We start from the raw sequence: 20,581 nt of genomic DNA, 5'->3' as shown, positions 1-20,581 counted from the left end.
GTGTTTTGTTAAGTTGTGTCAACTCATGGAACAGTGTGCCAAAATGATTGAGTTTGGCGAGAGAGAGAGAGAGAGAGAGAGAGAGAGAGGGAACCGAAAAGACTCAGTCCCACCAGCTTCACTCCTCCTCTGCCAGCACACATCTGCTGCTGAAGAGATGGGACGCTGATCCAGAGACGAGCACTTCATGCCTTGGAGATCGGGTCTTCACAGCATGGCTCGCTGCATCACAGGGCTGTGAGTGGAAAGCTGGAAGAAGACCCCCCAACTGAGGAGTATTTATGATTACCTTCTCTTCGGCTGAGTTGATGCTTTCTCTTAAATTTGGAGTGATGTCCCAGTGCTGGTGCAGGCGGGTCCTGCTTGGTGTGGAAATGGGCATGCTGGTGGCGGTCCTGGTGGCCGGCAGTGCAGGACAGACCCATGGCAGGAGAGAGGCAGGGTCATCCTGCTACGGAGGATTTGACCTGTACTTTGTTTTGGACAAGTGAGTAATTCTTCCGTTTGATCACAGAAGATGAAAAACATTGAACAACATTGAAGATGTTCTTCAGAGACATTGATGGGCAACTAATTGCATGAAAAAATATGTGCAACTAGCAATTTTTTCAACTTCAAGTATTACTCTTCCTAGTGTTAAAATCAAAACAGAGTAGGTTTGAGGTTCATTTAATACAAAATCCATCATTTTTTAAGTGATAAAGTTGATAAAAGTCAACTCAGCTGGCAGAGGTGTTTATTTTCAAGTCACATGTCCAGCTCTTTCTCATTAAAGTGGCATGTTCGAGAGGTTTGCTATAAGTTACATTTAAAAATAGGACAGTGAAACACTAATTTAGTCAAAAAATCTACTGATTTCTTGTGGTGCAGGATGTGGTGTGAATGTCTCGAAATGTTTTACAACTCCATTGTCCAATTTTTGAAAGTGGATAATAAACCGACAAATAGCCCACTTTGACCCACAACAACCAAGGGCTGTGAAAAAAGTGGAATGCCCCTTTAAAGCATAGATATAAAGCTATAAAGCTATAAAGCTGTTTAAAATGTGATCTGATCAAGGTTTGCATTATTACAATGTAACATAAGGCTGCAATTAGCGATTATTTACATTATCTATATATCTGTTGATTATTTTCTAGATCCATGAAATGTTAGCAAATAGTGAAAAATGGTTTTCTAGACTAGCCTTCAAATGTCTTATCTCTGACCAAAATTTAAATCTCAATGTTGTGATGATATAAAAAGGAGAAAAGCGACAAATGTTTTCTTTTTTTTTTGCTTGAGAACGACTTAAACAATGAATCTTATCAAAATGATTACCATTCATTTTTTGATTAGTTGACTAATCATTTCAGTTCTAATTTTAATACCGTGCATTTCCATCAAACAAACATGGGAGTAGATTTGCAGAGATTTGAATGCCCCGTGAGAGCTGACATTAGGGTTAAATTACATTGCCCATTAAACTGTCATGAAGTCTTAGCTAATAAACCACTGATCATAAAAAACATCACGAAGGGAACAAAAAGCTTCTGAACAAGTCAAGTTATGTGCCTGTGTGTTGTTGTTGTTTTGTAGGTCTGATCATAACTATGCTGTCCTGGGTGAAAATGGAAGTTCTGTTAATGTTCTCTCAGAGATCCATGTATACATTAATGGAAACAATACTAGATATATTATTTAGCTTTTTTGCAATCAATCGATTTTTACCATGAACAACTTAAAAGTTGTGAGGAAATGATAGGAAGTGTGTTTACACAATGACATCTTTATTTTCCAGAGTACTTTTGCATTCATCTGGATGATAAAGTGCATTGCAGGGATTCTTGTTGTCAAACTGCAGCCACGCTTCAGTGACAGCCCAGCTCTAGTCCCAACTTCAGCTCTCTGCACTGCAGAATGTAGAACCCTTTCTCCATTAGAGCCAGATGTTCCAAAGATCCCGAGTTTTTGGCCGTCTCTGCAGTGGTACTCACATCACAGGATAAATGAAAACATGAGGGGGAAAAAGAAGAGAGACGCAGTGCAACGTGAGAAGAAGCTTTATCGGTTATGCATATTGGCCACACGGTTCTCTTTAATCACTGACCTGATGCATAGCTGCTCTCCTTTGCAGATTCCTTTGTTGCATCTGCACCTGTTGCATAAAAAGCAGGACCTGGTATAAAGCTGAACTCGTTCAAACAAACGACGTGGCACTTCGGTTTTTCGTTTGGCATTTAAAAACTGGCAGTGAAGCTGCATGAGAAAAAAGTGGAAAAATTAAGCAAAAGCACTCACAGGCTAAACACTCTCTAGCCCGTGTGATGTGACACCATGATAGACACATGTGCCCATACATTAAAATACATACAAGATGCAGACAATTAATGTCACGGAGACAACAGCAAAACAAATATGCAAAACAAAACAATGCATCTGCAGCAAAATGAATCATAACATTTTGGTGTCTAAAGATTTCCAACAAAAGCACAAGGAACCACTTATCAAATTAATGTTGGCTAAATGTGAAGTACTCTTGATCAAAATCATTCTGTTTTTCTTTGTCTTTACATACTAGGAAAATAAATATCTTTGGGATTTGAATAGTTATTTGGACAAGACAGATAATTAGAGGACTAAAGTGGGATCTGGGAACTTGAAACAGTCATTTGTCTATTATGTGACATTTATAGACCAAAACCATTGATGATTCCACATCTTAACATATGAAGAAAGTAATCATTTGTTGCAGCCCTGTATTGCATTGTAATGTAAATGTGGTGTTTGAATGATGAAATCCATAAAGACTCGCTACACAGCTGGAGGAAACAGTTCTATCACTCTTTTTCACACATCTTTATCAAGTCCCCCTGCTGTAAGAGAAATACTAAATGGCACAGACTAGATGTTAAGTGCAACTCACATCAAGTATTGATTTGTTTTTTTGTGTCCAACTTTCGAAACTTGAGAGCTTTTGCTACACATATACTTTCAAGCAAAATGCAAAATGGTGAATTGCTATCTTGTGATTTTTGTTCTCAGATCTGGAAGTGTCCAACATTACTGGAATGAGATATATTACTTTGTTGATCACCTGGCTCACAAGTTTATCAGGTACGTTCACACAGAAACAGTTGTGATTTAAATCGGTAAAGAGAAGAGAAAAAAACCACATAACACAGCATTCATCAACAGTTATCTCTGTCCTTTTTTTTTTCTCATTCCCAGTCCTCAGCTGCGGATGTCTTTTATTGTATTTTCAACAGAAGGGAGGACTCTCATGGCATTGACAGAAGACAGGTGGCACACTCAAACGTCTTAATGATCCACTTTGTGTGTCAGTTTTGAGCTGCTCTCATTCAATTTAAACCCATTTCTGTTCATTGTTCTCCCGTTAATGATCAGAGAGCAGATTCGGGCCGGACTGGAGGAGCTACGCATGGTGCAGCCAGGCGGAGACACCTATATGCACAGAGGTTTTCAAAGAGTAAGTCATCTGTTAAGTCAATGGGGGAAAATGATCCTGCTTAACCAACAGAATTGGCATCCAACTATTTAAATGAGACCCATTTAAATTTATTGCCACTGACGCCTCAAAACTTCTCTTTCAGGCCAGCGAGCAAATATACTATGGGACTGGAGATGGTAAGTTGAACATTTTTTTTTCCTTTTCAACACTTAATCAGTCCCTGTACTTGTGGAGTCATTTTTATCCATTCATCAGTTGTATGGCAGAATCATCATATCAAGAAAGAAACAACAAAAACATTGCTATTCATTTCATCACATGAAGATTATGTCCAACATTTTTTTTGCAAATGGCCCACGTTGATTTTCTTTCGAGGAACACAATCCAAAAAAGAAATGGAAAAAAATAAAAAATAAAAGAAAGAATGGTTTTTCTCACTATTTTTCCCCCAATCTTGGCTCTTTCAGGCTACCGGACAGCCAGTGTCATCATTGCTCTGACGGATGGTGAACTGAGAGAAAATCAGTTTGACCTGGCACAAAGAGAGGTGAGAAGGATGTATTTTCCCTCCTGACTGTTTCTTGCCATTACTCGCTAACAAATGGAACATTTAGGAAACATAAAGGACAAATCCAAGCAAATCTAAGCTGTCTATGGCATAATGCTACACAATAGGACAAGCCTTTACGTTTCAGCCCGTAAAGAACAGTGCAGCTGCAGTTTTATTGCTCTGGTGGAGATTTATCCTTAAACCTCTTCTACTACAGCCTCCCTTTTTTAAGAGGGGGCAGAGGCTCTTTATAGGGAGATAGCAAGTCAACAGTATAAGCCACATAGTGTTGAACATCATCTGAAAGCTGGTAACTGAAGACTAATTTGAGATGCACTGTGGGTCAAGATTTGTTTGTCATACATCTTTGAATAAACATTGTGTTTTGGTTAGGTGCCTGCTCAAATTGTGAAAATTTAGAGTGTATAAGGGCTTTATCATTATCAAGTATGTGGAAGTATATGACGTCCATTCCCATGATTTATTATATTTTTTTAAGTTGTTGCAGCATTTTTTGGGGTTGATACCATTTGTTACACAGATTTGGTGCAAAATCTAACCATTTTTGACCACTTGAGAAATGATACAAGTGGTCAAAAATCCATCCAAAATAGCACATTAAGACATCAAGACCCTGAGGAACATTATATGCTGTGAGTTTGTATCAAAAACTTGTGAAATATTTGGTGTTTTTTTGGTAAGAATTGCATTTGTCAGTGATTGGATGGTGAGCATTTCTGTTCTGGAAATTGCTCAGAAATACCCTTATTGTCAATATACCTATAAAGCCAATAAATCCTCTGAATGTTCTAGCTCTCCAGTTTGTGGTTGTAAAGTTTCATGAAGCTGTGATTACCCTAGGGGTCACTATAGGTCGTTTTATACAGTGAGGTCAAAAAAATCATCTGACTACAATGAAATGGCTGCTGTGGTGACTAACATTATCACACATCAATACAATTGGACTCAATGAATCCACTGGAGTTTCCAGCTTTCCAGTCATACCAAATTTATGTAATTTCAAGATCATTTATTGATCCCAGTGTGCAGAAATATTCAAATACAGCATTTTTAGAATAGGCCAAAACCACATTTATACCTCATGCAAAAACTACATGGGATTAGTATAAAGTGAGCATGTCTGTAAAGGAGAGACTCGTGGGTGGTATCCACAGAACCAGTTTTAATTCTGAATCTGATATCTTGAGTTGAGAGGTCAAGGGACCCCTTTAAAAAAAAAAAAAGGCCATGCACACTATTCCTTTGATAAAACTAAGGCTAACTTTGGTGTGTCCGTCCTGAAGTGCTAGCATGACGTGGTTGATACCAATTGATGCCTTAGGTCCTATGATACCCGTATCTTCACTCTAGCTTGAGCCTCTGAAAGGTAATGTTGGCCAAGAGCGCCAGTGTCCTTGTGGAGTTTAAGAGGTTAAGTTTCTTTTTGTTTTTTTTGTTTTAAATCAGGCCAGCAGAGCGCGCCAGTTGGGTGCCACTGTTTACTGCGTGGGAGTAAAAGATTTCAATGAAACTCAGGTAAATAAATACATTAATCAACCAATAAATCAATCTAACTAATGTATAAATGGATCATCCAAACAATCAGTTAATCATTCAGTCACATTTCTTGGAAGCTTTCAACAATAGCTGACAGCAAGGACCACGTCTTCCCCGTGAATGATGGATTTCAAGCGCTACAAGGAGTGATTGATTCGGTATGAAACATTGAAGCTTTTCACTTCAATGTTACAAAAATATTCTTTGTCACATAATTTAATCTATCCTTTGTTCATCTTTTCATTTCAATATTTCCCCTTTAGATCCTGAAGAGGTCATGCATTGAAATTCTGGCTGTGGAGCCTTCTAGCATCTGTGAGGGAGGTAAATGTGTTTTTATTACATCATATTTAATTTAGATAACACAGCCATATTATTCCTAGTAGACTAGTCTGATGACTTGACCTAAGCTTCTTTAAAAATCTACTACACATTAATGTACTGCAAGAAAAAAATAAACGGTCAATTTAATCCCATTTCAGAATCCTTCCAAGTGGTTGTCAGAGGAAATGGTTTCCTTCACTCTCGCGATGTACAGAAAGTGCTTTGCAGCTTCCGCATCAATGACACAGTTACTTTGAGTAAGTGCCTTCTACAAAGGAATTCATTTCCAAACTTTAATACTGTGGTTTTTCCAGGCTGACGCTGACAAACTAGGATGAAAAACCCCCCAAAAAGTTGTTTTCTTTTTGGCCTTCAGGCTGCACTAATCCATAATCCTATCCATAAGTATTACATATATTAACGGGTTAAATGTGAGATGTGAAAGGTGTCGCTCGTAGTGATGAACCCACTAAGAAGTTTTACTCTGCAGTTCCCCTCAGCTCCACAGAGCATTATAGCTTCTTCCAGCTCATTGTTTTGGTTTCATGGCTCTTACTGATGCATCACCTCCTGCAGGCTGCAGCAGACACAGTTAGTGAATAGTATTAGCTGGTAAACCTTGTAGAGTATTTAGCATCTAAAGAGCCAGACATCTGTCACAGAAGTTGTTGGAGATCAGACCAGAGCAAAATGAGAGTGAATGTTGGACGTCAGGTGTCATGACTGAAATAAATGCAAACAAAAGTAAGACAGTAAATAATAAACATTAATGCAGCTTTAAGTTTCTCACAGTCCCTTGACTGCATTGCACAATGTACTGAGTTGGGTGAAGAACCAAATTTGTTACGAGTTGATCATACTGTGAACTACTATACTGAAAGGTGTTTATTTAACATTTTAGGAAATGAACTTATTGGCTGTTTTAGCTTAGTTTAGCATAAGCCTGGACACAGCTACCCAGGTTCTGTCTAAAGGTAACCAAATCTACCTATGGGAATCTTTAAAGCTCACTAAATAATACAGCTTATCCCGTGTGTTTCTTCTGTAAAAACAATAATAAGATGTTTTCTGGAGATTATGTACTGGACTACTTCTTGGACTGGACTAGTTGCCATGCAGGACACCAGTGGAGACTCCAGGAGGTTTTGTTACCTATCTGACACAGCCAGGCTTTTATGCTAAGCTAACCAGTTGCTAACTCTCAGCAAGAAAGTGAAAAAAACATATTTTCCTAAATGTAATGTTTTCCCCTTTACAGAGCAAATAGCATGACTGAAGACACACAGTTTTATTATTGAGGACAACATGTTGCTGTTTTGGCAGTTAAAAAAGACAAAAATCTGTTAACGTCATCTTGTCGCATATATTGCGTAATCGTTCTTTGGTAGGTAGACAAAAGTAATGATTCTTCTGTGACAAATGTTAATGTGTGTAGAGAAGTCGAGCAAAGAATTTGTCGTAAATCATCATGTTATGAAATGATTGTCAGAAGATAACAGTGAAGGAGTGTGAATCCAAGCAAACATTACATCAAATTCATCTAACTATTAATAGGCAGGACATTAAACAAACAGTTTTGAGATTCCAGTCAGCAGCCAAATACACCATTGTGCCAAGTTTATTTTGGCCTTTGGAACAGAGATGGGTGAGGGGAGAGGAGCTCTTTGTGGCCCACAATGATTTAAATCCCTGTCCTCCCCAAAAACCATCAGCACTATCTTCCTCTGCTTTGAATCAGCTGGTATAACGCTCAGCGCTTCTCAGATGTCTAAGAGGGAATGTGGATCTCATCAGGGACGAGCACCAACTCTGCACAAACTAGACACTCACTCAGCCAGGGTAAATAAACCACAACCCTCCTTCATTTGCCTCATTTTCCATAAGGAGAGGAAGTCCAGGAATTTAATAACAAAAAGAATATTTTCGAGCTTGAATCTCCTCAAGTTTCATGTCTGGTACAGAGAAAAAAGTATGATGAAGTTTTCCTTTGCTTCACTTTTTAATTTCTCTTTGATCATTTACTGTACACAAACAATGACTTTACCTCATATAATCTCAAATCACATTACCACGTTACATCATGATACAATCTCATACCGATTCTCATTCTACAGTGAAAAGACCTTTGGTGGTGAGAGATACCTACCTTTTGTGCCCAGCCCCTGTTTTGGAAAAAGAAGGAACGTAAGTGATTAAATTGATGTTGATTATATTGGTTTTCCTTGTTGTGTGTTCAGCACCACAGATAACTACTCAAATGTGGTTAGACTCACCAGTAAAGAAAACCAGTTTGTCACTAACAAATGTAAAAGCGTGTGTTTGTTGTTGAAAGATAGAATCAGAAACTTCTCCCTTAGATGGAGTAACTTTTCTGCAGATGGTTAAACTTTGCATACTTGTAAGCGTCTCTAAGACTTTTTTTTATCCATGTTGAGATTCAAAGTTAATTCAAAACATACAAAACAATCTTGTAAACTGAGTTTTGTCAACGTGGATGAGAAGTCGTGGAAGAGTTGCTTAGAGTTAAGGAACGTTTTAACAGTTTCAAGGCAACCTAATCTGCTAATGAAGACCATGTTATATGGTCAAAAAATACATAATAGCTACTAAATGGACCTTGATTGTTTTTATCAACTGCTGTTTCTAAGGACAAATATGAACATTGAACTTGAATCATTAATATTTTCAACTCATCTACTGCAACAGCAACCTACTATAACAAATCAAAATGCCTGCTGTGGAAAAGGTCTATAAATCTGATTATTTTGGCAAAGATAAAGAAACAAAGGGGCTCTCATGTGAGCCCAACTATCAAGATTCAGATTTGCAAGATTTATTCAGGAAGCAACAGGCGAGAAAGGTATGAGATGGATAGATTTTTGACAAAGAAGAAAAGGAAAAACTTTTGATGCTCATCGAGAAAAAATGCAAAACATGGAAAAGTTTATCATACCTTCAAGTTCACTGTCAACATATCAGGAGAGATTTGAGCCTTTAGTTTGTGTGCAAAAACTGCAGCAGTTAATATCAAGCATGACCAAAAGTTTGGGAACCACCAGACAGTTATATAATGCAAATTCAGTTAAGGTTTTTGATCTTTGCATTCTCACCATGAAAGACTTTTTTATAAAGAGCAACAAATATGAACATTATGTTTGCAGAGTTAGCAGAGTGCTGAACGTACCAGCTGAGGTGCTAACTGTCAGCTAACTATCAATACACTCATTTACTCACTTTTCATTTCTACAGGGCTGCCACTCTCCACGTCAGCATGAATAATGGCCTGAGTTTCATATCGAGCTCCGTCACAATTACTGCAGTCACTTGTGTGAGTAGGAAAAGTGAAACATGAGGGGACTAAAAAACTGAACTGGTACATGGGAGTAAAGTGTCTCTGGGCACAACCACATTATTTACTTCTTGCTTGTATATTTGTTGGGAATAGATTTAATACCAGTTGTTTTGTGGCTTGTTTCTCTTTGATGTCACTGTGTAACAACTTATCAGAGGCTATTTTGTGCCTTTTGACATCTGCTGTTCCTTTTGGTTTGTCTTTTGAAGAAGGTCAGACCACCTGCTGTCACACATGGCTACTCTGCTGCATTGTGTTAGTAGCTTTTAACCCTCCTGTTGTCCTCCAGTCAAGGAAGGAAGGGAGGAAGAAGGAAGGAAAGGAGGGAGGAAGGAAGGGAAGGAAGGAAGGGAGGAAGAAGGATGGAAAGGAGGGAGGAAGGAAAGGAAGGAAGGATGGAAGGAAGGGAGGAAAGAAAAGAAGGAAGGAAGGAGGGATTGAGGAAGGTAGGGGGAGGAAAGAAAGAGAGAAGGAGGGAGGAAGGAAAGGAAGGAAGGGAGGAAAGAGAGGAAGGAAAGAAAGAGAGAAGGGGGATGGAGGCAGGAAAGAAAGAAGGGAAGGAAGGAAAGAGGGAAGGAAAGAAGGAGGGATGGAGGAAGGAAGGATAGAAGGTAGGAAGAAAGGAAGAAAAGTGGATGGAGGAAGGAAGGGAGGAAAGACAGAGGAAGGAAAGAAAGAGAGAAGGAGGGAGGGAGGACAGACGGAAGGAAGGAAAGAAGGAAGGGAGGAAAGAGAGAGGAAGGAAAGAAAGGGAGAAGGAGGAAGGGAGGAAAGAAGGAACAATCAAAACAGACAGGGTTAATTTGACCCAGGAGGACGACACGAGGTTTAAACAGAAAAGATGTTGATGAGGCAATCCATAATGTCCTCTGCACTTATCCCTGCATGTGATTCAATGTATTTATCCTTATAGGTAATCATAAAAAACACCTAACATACATTATAAGTTATTTTGTCTATATCTGAGTATAGATTTGTGATGGTGACTAACACTGGTAATCTTTCTTTGAAGTCTGACGGGACCTTTGTGGCCATAGCTCTGCTCATCCTGCTGCTCCTGCTCACCATCGCTCTGCTGTGGTGGTTCTGGCCTCTCTGCTGCACCGTGGTATGATCTACCATCTCCATCCTCTCTGAGTGAAGCACACAGAGAACACTGAGAAAGATGAACTATATCATGGATAGTTTTGTTTATGGTCATATTTTACACGTTTTAGATTTTGTGCATGAATAATCGGGAAAGGACGGGTGTTTTGCAAACATGCATAAAACTGATTTGGAGCGAAAAACTGTTAATCATTTAAAGAAGAAAAAAAAGAATGAATTGTTATAATTAGGGCCGGGACTCGATTAAAAAAAAATAATCTAATTAATTAGAGGCTTTGTAATTAATTAATCGAAATTAATCGCATTTTAATCGCATATAAATATTTGACCTGAGAACAGTGAGAAGTAATTTTTTTCACATGGATTTTTAATATACTATTGAATAATGACTGAATACATAAGCTTCAGCAACAACAATATTGTTTATTTTTGTTCAAGTCCAACAGACCAGTGCAATTTTTGCCATTAAGTGTAGCAATAGCATATTTAGAAATATAGTACATTTCAGAAATTAGCTAGCTACCACACTAGCGTCCATGCTAGCTGCTATATGTTTTGCATTGAGGTGATACTTGAGGCTCGATAGCTTGCACACAACCATGCTCTTATCCTCACTTCCATCCACGGGGACAACCAAAGCGGTCTCATCAGCTACTTCGTTCATGTTCACTGTGGTTTGTTGTTGTCTGAACTACGCTAGTTGGTGCTCCTGTATAATCGGTCCGCCTGAAACTCATCCAGTGAGAAACGTTCCGTGGTGCAAAAATAAGTGCGATTAAAATGCGTCAATTTTTTTAACGCGTTAAAGTCCCGGCCCTAGTTATAATACATTAAACATCATTTGAGGTTTACAGCACATTTATTTTTTGTTTGCAGGTCATTCATGAGCCACCTCCTCCAGTTATAGATGATCTCTCTGTGAGTGGTTGTATTTGTTCTTCACCTCATAAAATGTTATAAAATTCTTAGCACTGATAGTAATTTGTTAAAATAGCAGTTCAATGACTATTATTATGTGCTTTACTTGGATGATCATATGTTACATACAGTATGTGACATCCCTGGTTTTCTGATGAATAGAATATTAATGCTGTTGTGTGAGGTTGGACGCAACATTTCTAACACTTTCGATCACTTTTGCTTTACTCTTGTGAACATGAATACTGACTGAAAAGGTTTCCTTTGTCTTTAGGATGACGAAGACGGTTATCCTAAGAAGAGGTGGCCCACAGTAGACGCCTCATACTACGGAGGCCGAGGAGTTGGAGGCATCAAGAGAATGGAGGTATAGAGAAAATGGCCAATTAGCCAATAAGCAAAGGCAGAGCTACTGAATCTGTTATGTGTATATATGTTACACAGCTACTAAAATAGGAAAGGATCCATATAAGACACTATTTCAGAAATGGAATAAACATCATCTAAAAAAATGTTCTGCTCCTTTCAATAGTAAATATAGAATCGGTATCTGTTTGCAACCTTCAGGCTCACAGACAAAAGACGTGGGTTGCAAAACGGGATTGAGATCAAATAAGTACAGCAGGAACACAAAAGGGAAGCAGGAAGTGACTCATTCCTTAAAAAGAGATGAGTATGCAAGTTCATGTTAGAGGAAGCTGAGTCAGTTTGATGTTGTGAGTAGTTTCGAGCCAGTGAGACCATCTGGATGAAAGATCTATCAAATGCATGGTAGAAGAAAAGAGGAGGACAGTTTAAAGGCACAGAGATCAGGATTATGTACAGTGTGTGTGATTATCAGTGGTTTGAAAGTACATCTCAGTGGTTTAACCCTTAAACAGGCAACGTGCACCAGGAGATACAGACTCTTTAACACCCTGTTAGGAGCATGACTGGTTAACCTTCGTCTCGTCCTCCCGGGTCAAATTGACCCCGTCTGTTTTGACTGTTCCTTCTTTCCTCCCTTCCTTCTGTCTGTCCTTCTTCCCTCCCTCCTTCTGTCTTTCTTTCCTTCCTCTCTTTTCTCCCTTCCTTCTGTCCTTCCTTCCTTCTTTCCTCCTTCTCTTTCTTTCCTCCCCCATAGCTTCCTTCCTTCCTTCCTCCCGTCCTCTTTTCCTTTCTCCCTCCCTCCCTCCCTCCCTCCCTCCCTCCCTCCCTCCCTCCCTCCCTCCCTCCCTCCCTCCCTCCCTCCTTCTCTTTCCTCCCTTCCTTCCTTCCTTCCCTCCTTTCCTTCCTTCTTCCTTCCTCCCTCCTTTCCTTCCTTCTTCCTCTTTTCCTACCTTCTTCCTTTCTTCCATCCTTCCTTCCTCCCGTTTTTCCTTCTTTCTCCCTTCCTTCAGTCTGTCCTTCTTCCCTCCCTCCTTCTGTCTTTCTTTCCTTCCTCTCTTTTCTCCCTTCCTTCTGTCCTTCCTTCCTTCTTACCTCCTTCTCTTTCTTTCCTCCCCCATAGCTTCCTTCCTTCCTCCCGTCCTCTTTTCCTTTCTCCCTCCCTCCCTCCCTCCTTCTCTTTCCTCCCTTCCTTCCTTCCCTCCTTTCCTTCCTTCTTCCTTCCTCCCTCCTTTCCTTCCTTCTTCCTCTTTTCCTACCTTCTTCCTTTCTTCCATCCTTCCTTCCTCCCGTTTTTCCTTCTTTCTCCCTTCCTTCCGTCTGTCCTTCTTCCCTCCCTCCTTCTGTCTTTCTTTCCTTCCTCTCTTTTCTCCCTTCCTTCTGTCCTTCCTTCCTTCTTTCCCCTCTACCTCCTTCTCTTTCTTTCCTCCCCCATAGCTTCCTTCCTTCCTTCCTCTTTTCCTTTCTCCCTCCCTCCCTCCCTCCCTCCTTCTCTTTCCTCCCTTCCTTCCTTCCCTCCTTTCCTTCCTTCTTCCTTCCTCCCTCCTTTCCTTCCTCCTTCCTCCCTCCTTTCCTTCCTCCTTCCTCTTTTCCTACCTTCTTCCTTTCTTCAAGAATGTATCACTTCTCTTTATCAAATAGAACATTCAATTGTTTACCATTATTACCATTTTTATACCTGAATGATAAAGAATAAAATAATTTAAAGAATTACTGATTTATTTATGGAGATGTTTTACTTGGTGCAAATGACATAACTAATAACATCAAATTATTTTACACATCTCATGTTACGCTCCTGCCTGTTTAAGGGTTAAATTCCTGTATTTTTCTACTGGAGAGTGTCAAGTGCCAGCCAGCTAAATGGAAAGTAGCTAAAGTAGGTTCTAAAGAAAGAAAAGGCAAGAGAGCAGTAGCAAGAAAAGTTAAAAAGTCAAGAGAATTTTAGAAAAAATAAGAGGAGGCAGCCTGATATCTGATGTGGCTCCTAAAGAGAAGAGCTGAATCAAATGACACTGAGACGTCCACAGAAGTCAGGAGGGACCACATGACACGCCTGTGTGAAGTGTTTCAGTAATGTATTCTCAGGAGTCGGTGCTGTGAACTTGCCTTTAAGTTTCTCCCCTTCCAAAATGCAGCAATGGAAAATATGCACAGCTTCATTTAAGTGTTTTCTCTGCCAAGTTAAAGCCTTCACGGCTTGTCTGTGGCAGCTGCAAAGGAGTCAATTTGAGTAATGAACTTTCAAGGTTTCTTTCACGGGTTTCACTGCTGATGTGCTGGATCATGCTTGACATTTGCTTTAGCTTTTTTTTTTAAGTAGCTGCTTAAGTTTATGCATCAATGTGATTGTTTTGTTTTAATAATTTTTCAAAAACTCTTTTTTTCTTTTTCCTTTGACAATGAACACTACTTGTGGCTCTGGTGGGTCCTTTGCTGAATTTTTGAGGTTTTATGCCATAAAAAAAGTTTAAAATACATTTCTATTCTCTCAGGTTTAGAAAAAGTCCCACATTTGAAGCTTTGTGAAGTGTGTTATGACGCAGTTAAATTTTGTGGCCAACTTCTGTTTTCTTCTGGATTCTTGTGGACTGGGCTTGATTAAATTCTATGTAGACAGACGTGATATAAACATCTGGACAGGCGATGAAAGAGTAGTGTTTTATATGCAAAAGATGAATGCAGCAAGTTGTCAAAAGTATTAACAGTACGAAAAACATTAGAGTAATTAAATTTAATGCAGATGTTGAGGCACTGGTCCAAAAAATGGGTTCTGTTGGGTCTGTTGGGTGTGACTGTATCAGCTCAAATCAGCTGCTTCGTGCATGTTGGCACAATAAAAAAATTAAAAAAATTCTCTAGATAAATATTTAAGATTGTAAAAATCTATAAAATATATACCAAGCAAGTATCATATTTGTTGTCATGTTGCCTATAAAACTGTGGTTAGTTTTAGACCATTTCACTTTTAATTAAGGCCTCAAGTTTCGTCACTGACTGCAGATCAGTGCTGACAGCTTCCGTCTCTTTTTTAGGTCCGTTGGGGCGATAAAGGCTCTACTGAAGAAGGAGCAAAATTGGAAAAAGCTAAAAACGCCCGAGTCGTGATGCCCGCACAGGAGTTCGATATGCCTCCATCACGACCGTACTACAGCATGCACAAATCCAACCGCCCTCAAAAGTGGTACTCTCCCATCAAGGTGCTTCGGCTATCTTACGTTAACTCGTACTGTCTCGTATTCAACTGCCGGTTAATCCTTTGCTTAATATTTATATCATCACATTAATGTCATATTACTAATGCAGTCAAATTCACAGTAGCAGTCAGAAGTTTGGATACACCTTCCCGTCCTTGAATGACAAAGTGTCTCCAAGCTTTTAACGGGCACTCAATCCAGAATATGTTAACATATGTTATATGCAGTATTACTCCAGATGCTCTAAAACTATTTTTGATACCATCATCTATTTTTCCCTTTTTCAGTGTTTCTGGGAATGAAGTGTTACCAGGAAATAGTTAATAAAAATTGGTTTCCTAACATATTAGTCAGCTGAATGGACCGTAATAAGTACCAGACATGAACTGAGCTAACCCCTGAATATGGAATCTCTTCAGCGGATCTTATTGCTAACAAATTACATTCTTTGTTTATCTGTCTTTCAACCATATAACGCTTCCTATGCAAGAATCAAAGAGAGACATCTGGAGCACAAAAAGTGGAGAAGATACAGTCTGTCAGAGTCGAAAATAAACAGACAAACTATTTTTTTCTATTTGCTTGAGCTTAACTCAGTTTTTTTTAAAGGACTATTTTTTCTGCAATGCCTGCCAATACACACGTTATGTAGAGATCATTGGTATAACATGCTAGTTTTTTATTTATAATGGCATCTGTAATCATCTGTCTATAGGGCAAACTGGATGCCCTGTGTGTATTCCTAAGAAAAGGCTACGACAGAGTGTCCGTGATGCGACCTCATCCTGGAGACAAGGTGAGGCATGTTCACAAGCCAGAGATAACCGAATAATGGAAAATAAAAAGGCTACTGCTGCCTCTATGGAGTAATGAAAAACAGCATGGCGCTCTTTACAGCTGTAAGATAAGCACGCATGCATTCAAAACAAAGCAGTTAATAAGATTGTGAACTAACTATGTCACCGTTTGGCCGGCAGACGTTTAAGAATTTGCCAGACTTGAAATTCATGACCTCTGGAAATAAGGGATAAGGGAAGTTTGGGGCGAAGGCTCGGGATGAAAGAACAAAAGTAGAGACCATGCTGAAATCTTATCTGCATGACAGATTGACTTTAATCCATGGAAAATGAATGTCAACGCTTCATCAAATCATAAGAATTGTGACTAGAAGACTCTCAAAGGACACAGGGAGTAGACAAAGGTAAATACGTCTGCAGTATTGTCTGGAGGAATGCTCTTGTCTGTAGAAGTCATTAAAGACTAGATGCTGGCTGCCTCCTCCAGCTCCCAGCGTCAGCACGGTCCGGCTGGCAGGAATGTTGTTTTCTTCCATGACACTCACTAACAGAGGAATTTCCTCTTTCCATCTCTAGAAAGCTGTACCCGTCCGAACCTGCCAATTGTTGAGCTGTGTTAGTTTCTGCAGTTTTCAGAGCAGAATACGCTGCATTTTCTTGTATTTAAAGAGCTTTTCTTGACATGTTGCATTGCTCTTTTATATTCACGAACAAAACAAGTATCCAGAATGACCTGTGATTGCTTTAATTTGTGCTGAACCAACGTCTTTTCCCACAGGGCAAGTGCATAAACTTCACCCGCAGCTCATCCTACCCCACTCCTCGCTATCCCATATACAACCATCCGTCCACGCCTGTCTACACTTTGCCTCACAGCTACCCCCGTCGTCCATCAGAGGACAGCCACCTCTTTCACCTGCCCCCCTCTCCAACTTCAACTCTCCCCCTTCTGCCGACCACTCCCCCCCCATCCACCAGCACTCTTCCCATGTACACCCCACCTCCAAACAGAGCCCTGCCACCGACCGACATGGACGCCGTCTCTGCACCTCCTTCTCCAACTGGCTCTCTACCGCCTCCGCCTCAGGGTCCGCCTCCCTCTAGAGCGCCTCCTCCATCACGCCCTCCTCCGCGCCCCAGTCATGAAAACCACTAATGATGATGAGGATTGAGGAGTAGGATCCAAACTCAGGGTTGAAACCTGAAAAGACTCTTTCACCGAGCCTCTGTTTAATTACAGAGTAAGTGATTAAGTGACTGTATAAAGTTCTCTCTTCAGGCTGCAGCCGGTGATTCAACACCTGAACAGTGAAAAACTTCCAGCAATTAAGTCTGTTTCCCTTAATTAAGTGGCTAGAGCATGACGTGCCATGAACTCTGACTTTTTCTTTAAGTCTAGAAGGTGAATATTTAGTGTAGCAAGCACAGCTTTGGCTATTAAATACTATGGGAGCAAAGCAATTTATTCACAAAAATAATAATCATTTTAAGAGTTTAATCAGCAGGAAATCCAATGGCTCAGCAACTGCGTCATGTGTTTTATACATGCAAGTTTATTTGTCAAATGTATATTTTGTGAGTGAATATTCATTAAATCCCAAATATATATATATGTATATCCATCATATTGCATTAAATGTCTGATTTTTAAGTTAAGGGGGGACTGAGATTCACGCATTCATTCTGACGGACTGATCAACATGGAAATAAAAGTTAGGAAACAGGAAAAAGCACGACTTTAATCTGTAAAACTGTCAACAAGAGACTCTTAAAAAACACATAACAGTTACATCTTTGGCAGTGAGTGATGCTGACTGTCAGAAACAGTTTGAGGTTTATAGCACTGATAAACGTGATTTCTGGAAAATCCTCATTTAGCAGCCAGAATGGTAGATTTTTTAAAGTGCTGTGATCAAATTTCTTCATATAATTAAATTGTTTTTCTCCTTTTTGCTTGATCCCTCTGCGTCAGAGGCTTTAGAGGAGCTATGATGGATGTACTGAATGTAGCACAAAGCATACTGTCCTTGCTCATGTGTGTGTGTCCAGATTGATATATAGATATAGCGATGACAGTTTAAGACTTTAACTTACAGCCTACACACCTGGCTTTCCTGGTAGGGTGGGGACATTAAACCTAAAACATTAATATCTGTGTCTGAAATCACTCCCTTGTTAAGTCAGTTATGAATCCTCACATCATTTGTATGTGTCTATGCTTAGTTTTAGTGAAGTAGTGTTTTATGACACATTTATGTAACTGTCAAGGGGCAGTATAAAGTGCATACATTTTATACTCAGAATTCAGACATTCAAAGGACATTAACCTTTGTGTCGTCCTCCCGGGTCAAATTGACCCCGTCTGTTTTGACTGTTCCTTCTTTCCTCCCTTCTTTCCTCCCTCCCTTCCTCCTTCCTTCCTTCCTTCCTTCCTTCCTTCCTTCCTTCCTTCCTTCCTTCCTTCCTTCCTTCCTTCCTTCCTTCCTTCCTTCCTTCCTTCCTTCCTTCCTTCCTTCCTCCCTCCCTCCCTCCTTCCTTCCTTCTGTCTCCCTTCCATCTTTCCTTCCTCCCTTCCTTCCTTCCATCTTTCCATCCTTCCTTCCATCTTTCTTTCCTTCCTTCCTTCCTTCCTTCCTTCCTTCCTTCCTTCCATCTTTCCTTCCTTCCTTCCTTCCTTCCTTCCTTCCATCTTTCCTTCCTTCCTTCCTTCCTTCCATCCTTCCATCTTTCCTTCCTTCCTTCTTCCTTCTTCCTCCCCCTTTCCTTCTTTCTTCCTCCATTCCATCATTCCTTCCTTCCTTCCATCTTTCCTTCCTTCCTTCCATCCTTCCATCTTTCCTTCCATCCTTCCATCTTTCCTTCCATCCTTCCATCTTTCCTTCCTTCCTTCCTTCCATCCTTCCATCTTTCCTTCCTTCCTTCCTTCCTTCCTTCCTTCCTTCCTTCCTTCCTTCCATCTTTCCTTCCTTCCTTTCATCCTTCTTTCCTTGACTCGAGGACAACAGGAGGGTTAAGGATAGTACATGATATGGAAAATAGGGATTGATTTTGGAGCCCAGAACCTTTTTATATAGTTTGTAAACAGCGTATTATTCTCTGCATGTCTCCACCCATCTTCAGCCTGAGCAGAGATCTCATAACACCTGTATGTGGAGGTGCAGTGCCTTTAACTTTAAAACTACTTTTGAGATTGATTGGTCCTTACAATGAATAGTATGTATGTACAGTCCTTGTTATAAATCAGCGTCCTGATTATAATTTATTGTTTCTTTAAATAACGTTAACCCCTTACATATTGTTCAGGTGAATTTTTTTGTTCATATGAGAGCAATAAAAAACACCCTAAACATCTTTCTTTTAGCCTTTCCTAAAGTGACCCAGAATATACACAAAAAAAAAAGGAAACATTTCTTTTTGTTTTTGTGCAGCTGGTACACATTACTGCATTCCTCACATTCAATAACATTCATTGAAATCATGTGTTGTGTTCTCCTGTTTTAGGTGAAATAGAACCATAATCTGGTGTTGTTGTGAATTGCGTAAAAAAAACCTAAAGAATACACTCTCTGCTTTCTGAAAGCTTAGTCAAGGATTAATCAGCTGTTTATTAATGACTGATGAGGTTCTTATGAATGAAAACAATAGATTAGTGGTTCAGACATTTAGCGTAATAATTGTGGTCAGAATATAAAAAGCCTGTGAGGGTTAAGTATTTGGTGAAAGAGTGTAGCTGCTTTTATGCTGTTACATTTTCCACTGTTACTAGAGAAAGCGCTGAGTTGTGAGATGATCAAGTTTATAATAACTGCTTTGTTTATGTAATTATTTAATGACCAGTAGCAGTAGTGAGGACTTGGCTGCTCTGTTCTTCTTTCCTGGCAGGTACTGCAAACCTGATGTGCACATATAGTATGAAGAACCACATTAAATTATTCTCTTCATTTATAACTGCACTCTCAACAATTTTGGATTAGATGCATAAAGACCCTCAACAAACTTTTGGGAGTTTGACATTATGCAACAAGCCACGGTGCAGCCACTAAAATGAATCTTATTCCACTCAGATATACTAAAATAAATCCCAATATATCTTTTTCCATGTGCTTTCCTTTTTTTTTATTTATTTTTTTTTTTTATTCTTTCTTCACTTGGAAATGCTTTCACAGATGCATGCAGTCCTGTGGGCAGTGAGCTCATGAAGGCGTGTCTGAGAAAAGTGCCAGAAGCAGAGGCAATTGGATTAGAGGCAGACAACTGCAGCAATAAAAGCAAAATCCAACTATGATGCCATGCAGATCTGGACGAAGTATTTACACAGTTTCACACTTTACCAAGTCCACCAGAAAGTGGTGAAAAGATCGAGGATAATTAAATGTTAAGTTATGTCTTCCTATGTATAGTTGAGACTATTGAAAGAGCATAGAGGTAGAAAAGGAGCAAGTTGAGCTCCATGGGGGGGACCTGAAGGTATTTCCTGTCTATTTTTAGACCTTTCTTTTGGCTGTTTCCAGTTTTGTGGGGGCAGAGACTTCACCTTTATGAAAGTATAACAAAATATTAGATCCTCATTTACAAAAAAAGACTACAATGCTAACATTTCAGCACAATTGCCAGCAGTGTTTTTGAAGCGTGCACACGTTCCACTTTCAATGTATGAAGAAAAATGTAAAAAAATATGCTTAACACTGGCCCTCAGCTGCACAAACAACGGCAATCACTGACATCACTCAAATAACCGTCTCTCCACAGATATGCACGTTTATGAACCACAGAGTAGCTCTGACACACAGCCTTGAACTCATATATAAATCCTGACGTTTCTACCGTGATAAAATCAGCTCCTGACTTGGCTCAATCTCTGCTTTTTTTCCATGAGCTCTCCTTGTCCCCAGTTCAGGAAAATAACTCTCATACCAAAACCAAGCTCACATGATATTTTTTACCGATAGTGTTGAATAAAAA

The 20,581-nt window shown here is 39.6% G+C and overlaps 2 protein-coding genes across 2 annotated transcripts in view; one reads left to right on the top strand and one right to left on the bottom strand.

Moving 5' to 3' along the window:
- LOC133994824 (bone morphogenetic protein 1-like) overlaps window positions 1-20,581 on the bottom strand; it is a 106,798-nt gene that overhangs the window by 18,484 nt on the left and 67,733 nt on the right. The gene's annotated exons all lie outside the window — the stretch shown is intronic.
- antxr1b (ANTXR cell adhesion molecule 1b) lies at window positions 143-17,209 on the top strand. The gene is made up of 18 exons (XM_062434010.1): window positions 143-487; window positions 3,025-3,096; window positions 3,211-3,282; window positions 3,388-3,469; window positions 3,594-3,627; window positions 3,919-3,998; window positions 5,469-5,537; window positions 5,636-5,716; window positions 5,822-5,882; window positions 6,041-6,139; window positions 7,997-8,066; window positions 9,132-9,210; window positions 10,247-10,342; window positions 11,218-11,259; window positions 11,534-11,626; window positions 14,661-14,825; window positions 15,538-15,618; window positions 16,398-17,209. The coding sequence occupies exons 1-18, from the start codon at window positions 282-284 to the stop codon at window positions 16,773-16,775; spliced, it is 1,860 nt and encodes a 619-aa protein (XP_062289994.1). The 5' UTR covers window positions 143-281; the 3' UTR covers window positions 16,776-17,209.

The sequence above is a fragment of the Scomber scombrus genome, chromosome 15, assembly GCF_963691925.1.
Source record: "Scomber scombrus chromosome 15, fScoSco1.1, whole genome shotgun sequence".
Taxonomy (NCBI): domain Eukaryota; kingdom Metazoa; phylum Chordata; class Actinopteri; order Scombriformes; family Scombridae; genus Scomber; species Scomber scombrus.
The sequence above is the reverse complement of the archived record's forward strand: the minus strand, read 5'-3'. Positions and strand labels throughout refer to the sequence as shown.

What these genes read in the sequence shown, in the direction of transcription:
- antxr1b (XM_062434010.1), top strand. Translation starts at nt 282, where the DNA reads ATGATTACCTTCTCTTCGGCTGAGTTGATGCTTTCTCTTAAATTTGGA. An exon ending in CTGGCTCACAAGTTTATCAG is followed by an intron (nt 3,097 to 3,210) that starts GTACGTTCACAC and finishes TCTCATTCCCAG; the next exon opens with TCCTCAGCTGCGGATGTCTT. An exon ending in CAATGACACAGTTACTTTGA is followed by an intron (nt 6,140 to 7,996) that starts GTAAGTGCCTTC and finishes CTCATTCTACAG; the next exon opens with TGAAAAGACCTTTGGTGGTG.